This window comes from Chaetura pelagica, unplaced genomic scaffold (genome assembly GCF_000747805.2).
Source record: "Chaetura pelagica isolate M959 unplaced genomic scaffold, ChaPel_1.0 scaffold962, whole genome shotgun sequence".
NCBI lineage: Eukaryota > Metazoa > Chordata > Aves > Apodiformes > Apodidae > Chaetura > Chaetura pelagica.
Window position 1 is genome coordinate 986,810 of NW_009952479.1, and position 10,270 is coordinate 997,079.

At 46.4% G+C, this 10,270-nt stretch overlaps 1 protein-coding gene across 1 annotated transcript; it reads left to right on the plus strand.

Moving 5' to 3' along the window:
• The first annotated feature begins 246 nt into the window (after positions 1–246).
• Positions 247–9,989, plus strand: LRRC45 (leucine rich repeat containing 45). The gene is made up of 17 exons (XM_010008695.1): positions 247–316; positions 677–738; positions 1,480–1,550; positions 1,864–2,042; positions 2,740–2,868; positions 3,453–3,565; positions 4,100–4,158; positions 4,279–4,356; positions 5,299–5,434; positions 5,712–5,789; positions 5,944–6,055; positions 6,223–6,293; positions 7,184–7,276; positions 7,870–7,962; positions 8,902–9,075; positions 9,170–9,317; positions 9,729–9,989. The coding sequence occupies exons 1-17, from the start codon at positions 247–249 to the stop codon at positions 9,923–9,925; spliced, it is 1,863 nt and encodes a 620-aa protein (XP_010006997.1). The 3' UTR covers positions 9,926–9,989.
• Positions 9,990–10,270: the final 281 nt, after the last annotated feature.

Here is a 10,270-nt window from a genome sequence, read left to right on the forward strand (position 1 = left end):
GAGGCGTTTTCCCTGGGGGCCTGGAATGGCCGGGGTCAGCGGTGGCTTCTGCATGATGGGTATCTGCTAGGCCTGATCACTAGATCCTTATATCTGGAGAGCGTTGACTGCGGAAGGTGCGATCAAGCTCTGCTCGGTCCCTGCTCTGCGAGCAGGGTGTAAATAACCCAGCAAGCACCTTGTCTGCGTGGCCTGCCTGAACGTGGGCTATTTTCATACTAGTGTTAGCAAGGTACACAGGGTGACATGCAGCAGGTCTGGCCCCAGACATCCCTTTTTCTGAAAATGTATGCAAAGAGAGCGTTGACTGCGGAAGGTGCGATCAAGCTCTGCTCGGTCCCTGCTCTGCGAGCAGGGTGTAAATAACCCAGCAAGCACCTTGTCTGCGTGGCCTGCCTGAACGTGGGCTATTTTCATACTAGTGTTAGCAAGGTACACAGGGTGACATGCAGCAGGTCTGGCCCCAGACATCCCTTTTTCTGAAAATGTATGCAAAATTTCCTGCCCTGAATGTTCAGACACACGCTGCCCGGCTGTGTTGGCTGTTTACTAAATCATGTTTTGTTATAGCTGTGTTGAAGCTGGCTGTTTGAAAGGATGCTTTCTTTTCCAGCTCAGGCAGAGGGTTACACACATGTACAAAATAAACAACTTTTTTTTTTTTTTTTCTGTTTAGGTTTAAAACTTCTGCTGCATGGTCTTTGTTCCAACACCACAGTCAAATCTTTAGATTTGAAGGTGAGTATGTTTAAATAAAACTAAGACAAAGACGTAGGGAAGGAAATAGGAGCACAAGCTTAATGCAAGTTAGAAATAGACTGTCCTGGTGCAGGATTGTTCTACAAGATGTTTACGTTTGTAAAGTTCTAGTTCCCAAATGACTCAGTCCTTGCTTTCCTAACAGCATGTCAGGACTTCCCAAAGTTTATTTGCAGTTCAACTTTGTTTCTGTTCAGTTACTCTGTTTTGATATGAAGTTATGGCTGTGTATCTTGTCAGTTGCTGCTTGATCAGGTGAGGCATATGTAGGCCTTTCTGTGGGTTTCTACATTAATCAGTGAGTTACTGACTTGCTTTGAATGTTGGTGGCACAGAGCTCTTACTGCATCATACCTTTCTTTCTCATCTCTGCTGCTGCCAGCCAAGCCCTTTTTAGTGAAGTGAGATAAATTATTATTATGCTTACCTAGAATCAGCATTTTCTGACCCATTGTGGGCCATGCTGATCCTGAGGTGTTGGTGATTTTTGTGAGCTTTCAGTCATGATGCCTCACAGGACTAACAGTGTATGTAACCACCGTTCCTCCTGGGGTCTTCTGTTTTCTGGAGGGCTGGCTGAGATGTGAAACAAGTGCTACCCAGAGCATCTCTGGCAGACTGAAGTCAGTGTTACAGCTGGAGTGTGCCTGGTGGTGTTTGGTGGGGTAGCTGTGCTGGGACAGGGCTTAGCCCACTGGTCACCTGGGACTTCTCTTTCAGGGAAATAACCTGCGAACCATGGGAGCTGAGGCTTTGGGAAAACTTCTTAGGCAGAACAAGTCCATCAGGAGGTAACACTTCTACCTCTCTGTCTCTGTCTACCTCTCTGTTATTCCTGCCAGGTGGAGCACAAGATTAGAAAAGGGTTGAGGGTGTTTTTTGTTGGGTTGGGAGGGTTTCTTGTGAGGGATGGGATGGATGAAGGAGTGAGAACTGGCAATGCCATTCCTGAGCTGCAGGGCCCTAGCAGCTTCCTGCTCTCTGTACATGAGCCTCTGTTAGGGGAGCTAGGTGTTCAAGTGGGTACCATGATCCAGGTATCATTCAAGCACTTGCAACTGTCCATTTACTTTATGAACTCCAGTCCTGTCTGATTTTTCCTAGCCTAATTTTGGAATGGAACAGCCTTGGCGTGTGGGAGGAGGGCTTCTCCTTCTTCTGCCAAGGCCTGGGAGCAAACAATGTTCTCCAGCTGCTGGATCTGCGCAATAACCAGATCAACCACCAAGGGGCCGGGGAGCTGGCCCTGGCACTGAAACAAAACGCCAGCCTGCAGGAGCTGGGTATGAGTGACTAGTTCGTTGTCCACCTTCATATATATCCATGCATGCACACCTGTATCTTCAGCTTTGTTGCAGCCTGCCCTCCTCTGTACTAACTGGACAGTGTCATTTCCAGTTCCTATCACCTGGAGTGCTTTGTGCAGGCATTAGAGCTCACAGAGCAGGAACTGAAATTGGAATTTCTGGAACCAAACCCACAGCTGAAAATGGTGTGCTTGGAGCACAGCAGTTCTTAGTGGAGGAGGGAAGGGGTTCATTCCCACTCATGGATGCTGTTGGCATGCCTGTTGCAAGATTGAGGCTTGTTTCAGACTTGCTTTGTCCTTAGTAAGGAATTTTGCAATAATTTCATTCAAGAAAATGTGGCTCGTGGTAGCGGTCTTTTCTCACCCACAGATAGTGGTTTTGGAAAGAAGGCTCATGAGATTAAAATATGAGGGGCAGACTTGTGTACCTTTTGAACTGTCATGGCTTCCTGTGCTTTACTTCAGTTAATATTCACCCTTATCTTTCCTGCTTGATTTGTCATTTTCCCTTCCTCTCATTCATCTTGAAAGGGGACAGTGTTCATCTGTGTTTGTACTGAGACCATCTGGGGTTAGTTAGTCTGCTTGTAGGTGTAGAAGGAGCATGGTTTGAGCCCTGTGTTTTTCAGCAGATGTGTGACTACCAGGGTGAAAGTTTGCTTTCTGTGTAGATTTGCGCTGGAATAACGTTGGGCTTCTGGGTGGCCGAGCTTTGCTGAACTGCCTGCACAGCAATAAGACCCTGAAGAGGCTGGAGCTGGCTGGGAACAATGTTCCTAGTGACATCCTGAAGGCTGTGGGTAAGTATTACTTGTTGCACAGGAAAGAATCAGTAACTCCTTTCCCATTTCAGCACTTGAGAGGTACAGAGCAGGTGCTCCAAGAGAGCTGTCCCTCCTCCTTCCCTTTCTCAGCAGCATTTACTGTGCTGCTGCCCCTGGTCCTTTGATGAGGGCTGCTTGGGTTGGAGGTGTCACTTCTGCCCGCAAGGGGGAAAACATAATTTTGATTGAATTAGAAATTACTGTGCCATGTAAATGTAGAACTTGAGGGTCTATTTTGCCTCTGAGTAGCCAAGTTTGGATACGGCTAAAGCAGCATGTCCTTTGTCATTGTCCTGCCTGCCATGGAGCCGAACGTCTCTCCTGTGGCTGGGCTGTCACTGATCCCACGTGTCTGTGAGAGCAGCCACTGTGTGGGGCAGCCTGAAAAAAGTCACTACTCCCCGGTGTGTGTGAGCCCAGCCACTGTGTGGGACAGCCTGAGGAGGGCTTCTGTCCTCTTGCTTCTGATAGCTAGGGTCAGCCTGAGTGCTGTCTTTTCCAGCAGTGCTTCCTATTCTCTAGCTTTAGATACGTGTGCTCTCCTACTCTTTCTGCATCAGAACAGGCCATGGATCACAACCAAGACCGTCAGACTATCCTGAGTGAGACCCAGAACCGAACATCCATACTCAGCAAGGAGATTTTGAGTCTGAAGGATGAGAAGACCAAGCAGGTCAGCAATGTTGCGTGCTGGCAGTTCAAATGAGGCATCTGGAATCCCATGCTTTCCCTTAGCACCCCCATGAAACACCCAGTGACAGGGTTATTGTGCACCTGAAGTTGAGTGTGTGTCTTTACATCAGGCACACAGCATGACTTAGTGAATTGTGTCCTTCCTCTGAGCATGGTTGCCCAGGAATCAAATCTGTGACAGTATAGGTATGGACAGATGCCCTCTGAACATACTGACTTTGGATTTTGGAGTTTTGTTGTTTTTTTGAGCCATATTCATGCTTTCAGTTCTTCTTTTGCAACTGGTTTGATATTTTCCAAGTGGTGAAAATGTAGAAATGTGAGTCAGTTTTTCTTCTGATTCCTAATTGTGCAGAGTTCCTATAGTTGATGACCTCAGTCAGATGTGCTAATGAGCCTTTCAGTAGAGCAGCTTGACCTGTCTCCAGCCATCATTAGGAAGGGAAAGATGAGAAATGTAGATGCTTCAAGCTGATGCAGTTCATTTTCTCACTGATGTTTGCTTTATTCACAGTTCTTGGATTTGATGGACACTATAGACAAGCAGAGAGAAGAAATAGCCAGGAGCAGCAGGTAGGTTGAATTTCTGAGTGCTTTCTGCTCTTTGATAGCAGAATTGGGCCCTGTCCTTTTTCTGGCAGAAATTACCCACCTTTTTTTTTTTTTTTTCTGTTTTTTTCCTCCCAAATGCAGAATGTCTGCAGCACGAGTCAGCCAGCTGCAGGAAGCATTGGAGGAGCAGCACTCTCTTATGAATTCACTGAAAGCCAAGTATGAAGGAGGAAAACCTGAGCCTTCCCTGTGTTCTCTGCTGTACAGGCAGCGTTGAGCAGAGCTGTTCAGAAGGGGGTTGATGTTGTAGAGTGGCTGGCTTACTGTTTCACTTAGTTCTGCAGTAATATCTGGAAATCATGTGGATCACACCTTTTGAGTTTGCCACACTAAATGTTTAGCCAATTCTTAAATAATTTTACAGCACATTGGTGTAAGATAAAATGAATTACAGAGGGTGAAAAGGAAAAAAAGAAGGGATTGTGGGAATGGGTTGGGGACATGTTTCTTGCACAGTTCACAGCCTAGGAAGAGTCTGTACCCACATCCCCTGGCAGTTGGCAGGATCCTCTGAGGACCACTGCAGATGTGGAAGAGGCTGACCAGCAAGATTGTGCTTAGGAACAATGAGGTGGAGCTGCCCAAAAGCAGTGTTAGATTGGACAGCCATATGCACATGGCACATGGTTAGACTTTAAGCATTGATGAGCCTGGCTTGTTCAGTTCCTCCTGGTGAAGGTGGTTTCATTATGCTGTGCCTCTACCTGCAGAGTAAGCAGATTGCTTCTGCTGCCTGTGTTTAAAATAATATCCTTAATTTTAAACAACCTTGCAGTGGTATAAAATAGCCAGCTTAGTGTTCCTGTGAGAGTGGGCAAATCCTGAAGGGGTCCAGGTACAGAAAATAGCTCATGGAAGACAACACAGGAAAAACACAATGAGACACCAGAAAGCCAGACTCTGAGAAGCCCCAGGTCATTCACTGTTTGCAGAGGGTGCAGACACAAGCAGTGTCCTTTTGCGGGGTCAAAAAATGCCTCGCTTAGCTAGCCTGATTTAATCCACTGCCAAATACATGTTAACATCTTGTGCATGTGGCTTAGAGGTCTCACTGGAAGTGTCTCCCTTAGAGAGAACTCTGGAAAGTGTTTCTGTGTATAGGCTGCAGATGACTGAAGCTGCCCTGGCCCTGTCGGAGCAGAAGGTGCACAATCTGGGAGAGCTACTGAATGCCACAAAACGGGAACAAACCAGCATGGCTGAGCGTCACTTCATGGAGCTCCAGCAGCAAAAGCAGGTGAACTGGATAAGTCCTAGTTATGTTTGGGAGCAGGGTTCCAGGTCGTGCCTGGTTTGTGTGGATCTGGGGGATGCTGGATGGGATAGGTAAGCATGATTTTTAGTGGCTTAACCACTGCTGCCGTGACACATGACTTTGTGTGAATTAGGTGGGTGAGAGCTAGGTGTGGAGAGGAGCTGTGGTGGTTATGGGGTAGGTTGGATTTATTTGGGTGTGGTGTTGGTTGGGGTAGGTTGGCAGTGCAGGAACTAAGGGATTTTGATTCTATTTGCAGGAAGGTGCTGATCGGGAAAGCAAGCTTTTGCGTGACTTGTCTGCTGCTAGTGAGAAGAATCTGCTTCTAAGAAACCAGGTAGGAAAGTAAGTCCAAGGCTGAGAAGTGGGACTTGGGCATTGTTCATTTCTCCTCTGTACATATGTTGTGTGTCTCTGCTGATTGTTCTGTACAGCCAACTTTTTCTGCTAATAGGAAAGGGAAATTATTTGTGATGTTAATTTCCTTGTAGGTGGATGAATTGGAGAAGAAGTGCAAAGTTCAGCAAGATCAGCTATTCCAGGTGAAACAAGACTTGACCAACACAACAGCAGAGCTGAAGCTGCGGGCTGTGCAGGCTGAGGGTGAGTGTAGGAGCAGAAACAGCTCATAGACATCTGTGGGTTAGGATTATAGTCCAGGAGTCAATGGTGCAAGGCAGTCTAGGAGGAAGGGTTGGGAGAGTTTGGAGTAAATACAACCTGTGTAGCAGGAATTCTAGGGTTGTGATATGCCTGCTCTTAATCTGTAGAGCGCCTGGAAACAGAGAAAAGAAGATTTAAACAAAGCCTTGAAGATGTGGAATCCCTTCGGTTAAAAGAGGTGAGAATGGGGTTTCTGCAGTTCCCTGAGGTTAGTCTCTCTTTGGTCCTGACAAACACCACTGGAGGTCATTGATTGCTGTCAGCTGCTCTGAAACAAGTTTAAAAGTTAGTGGACTCAGATTTACTGTGGGAATAACAAGTGATTTCTACAAGCAAAGCCCAGCTGAAGAGATCACAGGACATTCCACCAGCCAGTAAGATCTGTAGCTTGCAGGATCATGGGCAGAGTGGTGCATGTTCTACAGAGGAGGCTTGGAGCTCACCCCTGTGTCAGTCTTGTAATGCACAGGGGTGGTGATGAATAAGCAGTCTTGTCAGGCTCACTGAACTAAAGGTGCATCAACGGGGGATGTCGAGACATGCATGCTGTGTACAACCAGTCCCTTAATGGGGCTCAGCTTGCTAGTTCCTCTCTCTGTTATGTTTCAGGGGGATTCTGTCTGAGTGTGGACAGGACAAGAGGCTCTGATCAACTCTCTTTGGAGTGATTATTGAGGTGTGAATTCTCTCTCTCTCAAAAAAAAAGATATAAGTAGGTTTTCCTGAAGATTCTGAAATCTTGTAAGAAGAGATATAGACCAGGAAGGTTTTAGCTGCATTACAACTAGAAAATTAATCTCTGGGTTTTTGTACCACTTGAAGATGAGAGCTTGAGCTCTGTACCTTGGCCTGGAAGTGATCTCTGTCTAAAGTTCTTAGTTTCTAGTGGGCAGATTCTATCTATATTACAATTTCCTAGTGGAGCTCGGAGGGAGGTAAGAGTTTTTCTTTTGTGGTAGGTGGGTCAATGAGAGGATGCTCTTTCTCCTGCTGGATGACTATGTTGCTATGCCTGGATATTGGATTGGGTTTCTGGCACTTGCTTAAATGGTTTCTTTTGCTTTGCAGGTGGATCATATGACACAGCACATGGAGGCCAGTGAACGTTCCATGCAGGACAGGATCCAGAGGCTGGAGGCCATCAGGATAGCTCTGGAGGAGGTGAGAATGGATGCTCCAGGTGCATTGGAGTGCTCAGGTAGCAGTGCCAGAAAAAGGCTGCTGGGGAGCTTTGGAGTCTTCCATTGATGACCTCTGTAAAGGTTGTCATGTGCTGTAGGAAGGAATAGAATACAGTAGTTTATCAGCTGAAATTACTTTTACTGTTTTGCAATAAGGAAGGAGAAGGTTCCAAGAAGAAACTTGTAGATTCTGATTGAGCAAAACCAGAGTTTCCATTGAATGTGGTTAGATTCTTAGCAGGATTTGACTTCACAGATTTCCTGTGTGGTCCCCAGTAGTGTAGTGTATTTATCCTTACATGTTCTTCCAGCTAGATCCAGTGCTACCCTCTCCTGTTCCCCTTGCTTTGGAAAGCTTCACACTTTTCTTGCCTCCATATAACTGCAATTCTCATTTAATTTAGATGACAGTCATGGGTTGAAAAAAGGTGTATGATCTGGGTTTGCTTTCCCTGCCCCTGAGTGGGAGAGACAGCTGAGTCACATTGTAGTCTGGGGCTGGAAGCTGCTCATGTTTTCTGGTTAGTGTTACAGTTTCTCAGTCTGGAATGATCTTCTGTGTTTCTGTGGCAGGAGCTGAGCAAAGTCAAAGCAGCTGCAGTCACTGAGCAAGGCCGCACAGAGGAGGAGTTAATAAAAGTCCGGAGTCAGGCACGGCTGGAGGAGGTAAGGACAAGACCTGGCTGTGGGAAGGAGCAGGTTGGGCTGCCTAGCTTATGTTTTTTGTCTTAGGGAGCTGCTGAGTAACTTCCCACTCTGGGTTTCACTGGCCTGCAAATAGTGTGATTTCTGAGGAAGAAATCCCAAAAAGTCTGGTTTGAATTGCCTCCAGAATGTAACTACTCCCACTGGCTCTGTTCTTTCCAGTAGTGACAGAATTGATGTGGATATTGTCATAGCAGATTGCATTTAATTTGCCAACTTTTGAAGCTAACAGCCAGATGTCAATCCTTCTGTTTGACAGCAGCTTTCATGGAGGACTCCTTTTTCTCTGCACTCAGAGGAATTTCTGCAGGTGGCTAGGGCTGCTGGATACAATAAGTCACTGTAGAGCTGAACTTTGTGAAAATGGCGATGAAGTCAGTACCTTGTGAAAGAGAACAAGTGATGAGGAAAATACACCAAAATACACCAAAATTACCAGAATGTTTACTTATACGTAAAGTCACAAAAGAAAGTGCTTTACTGAGTTACAGATACATGAAAGCTGCCATGTATGTCTGGTGGGGCACAGCAGTTGCTGCGCTGCACACAGTGCTGTTTCAGAGCCATTTGGGATATGGAGGAGGTGAAGGCAGAGCATTAGCTGTAAGCACCAGCAGTGGTGTTGGTGCCTCTGCCAGGGACATGCCTCTGTTTCTCAGTGAATGAGCTGGACTTTACAGCGTCCCCATCAAAATGTTTTCCCAGGTAAGAGAAAGCAGCTTGGATTCACTCCTGAATGCAAGGGAGAAGTGCTGTATCTGTTACAGCCAAGTCCTGTGCTTGTTCTTTAGTGCCAGTTGTCTCAACCAAAGGTTCACTGTGTTGGGAACAAAAAGGGGAGAATCCCTTTGCAGGAACGGAAAGGACTAATATATTTTCATCTTCCTTTGTGTCTTACAGCAGCAGAGACTAGAACACCTAGAAGAGAAGCTGAGGCTGATGGCCGAGTCCCGGGATGAAGCTCAGAGCTGCTGCCTGAAGCAGAAGCAATTGGTTTCTGAGGCCCAAGCCAAAGCCAGCCAGCTGAGCCTGCACGCGGATGGGCTCAGGAGGCGGATAGAGGAGCTTCATCAGGTGATTTGGACTGGAGTAGAGAGATAGTCACCACACGGGTAGAACAATTAGTTGAAGTAGTTTGGTTATTCATGGATTTGTCTTTATGTATCAGGAGCTGAACAGTAAAGAAGAGGAGAAAGTGACAGAGGTGAATAAAATGAAAGTGGAATTACAGGAGCAGATTGGCCATCTGCAGGCTGAACGCACAGCACAGGAAGGACTGAGAGAGAAGATTGCAGCCCTGGAGAGACAACTGAAAGGTGATGGATACTTTCATGCTTCTCAAATGGTGATGCTGGGTTACCTTACAGTGGTCCTGGAACTGAGCTACACTTAGAGGTAGTGACATCAGTGCTTCCTGCCTGTGGGTACAGCTATGAATTGCACCCTCTTTCCTGATTTATTTGCAAGGATTCTTGTCCTCATTTTATAGATAGCAAGACTTGGATAACTATCCAAAGCAGCACAGCAAACAAAATGTTTGGATTTCCTGCAGTGAAAGTGTAACATCTTGCCTGTGTGAAAACTTTCATGCTGTCCCTTGCAGCTTCTCTTGTGTGTCTGTTGATCATCCTGCTTCCATTGGCTTTGGCTGTGACTGTAATGAGTCTTTCCTGTTTATTCTAGGAACACTCTTAATTTTCCTTACTAGTGCTGCTCTTCTTTTACAGCCCTATCAAGTAATCACCGTGAGGCACTGCTGGACAAAGAAGGTGAAATCTCTATGCTGCTGGAGAAACTGAGAATGAAAGAGGCTGAAATCTCCAGGATGAGGGAAGAAGAGGCCCAGCGAGCAAGTTTCTTGCAGAATGCCATCATGGCATATGTGCAGGGCTCCCCCTTGGGCACCCACAGTTGTAGGAAATGAGAGCACGGCTTAAAGAATCCAGATACCTGCTGTCAGGAAGAGTGAGCAACTGAGGTACAGCCCCTTCTTTCTACATGGGACAGTTTTGGCACAGTGGGGTGACAAAGGCTTGCAAACACAAAAAATCACTCTTCAGAAATTTTACTCCTGGCCACATAATGGAGAGCAGGAAACAACCATCCAGGGCAAGGACAGAGGCTTGTGGGTGTGAGTTAATTATGTGGAGCCCTTCTCCTGCACTGCTACAGCATTTGAAGTAGTTTCCTTTTCCACAGCACCAGTCTGTTGGCACACCGTGTTGTTACCTGGGGATTGTATGTGCCTTGGGCAGTGGTCATTCTGAGG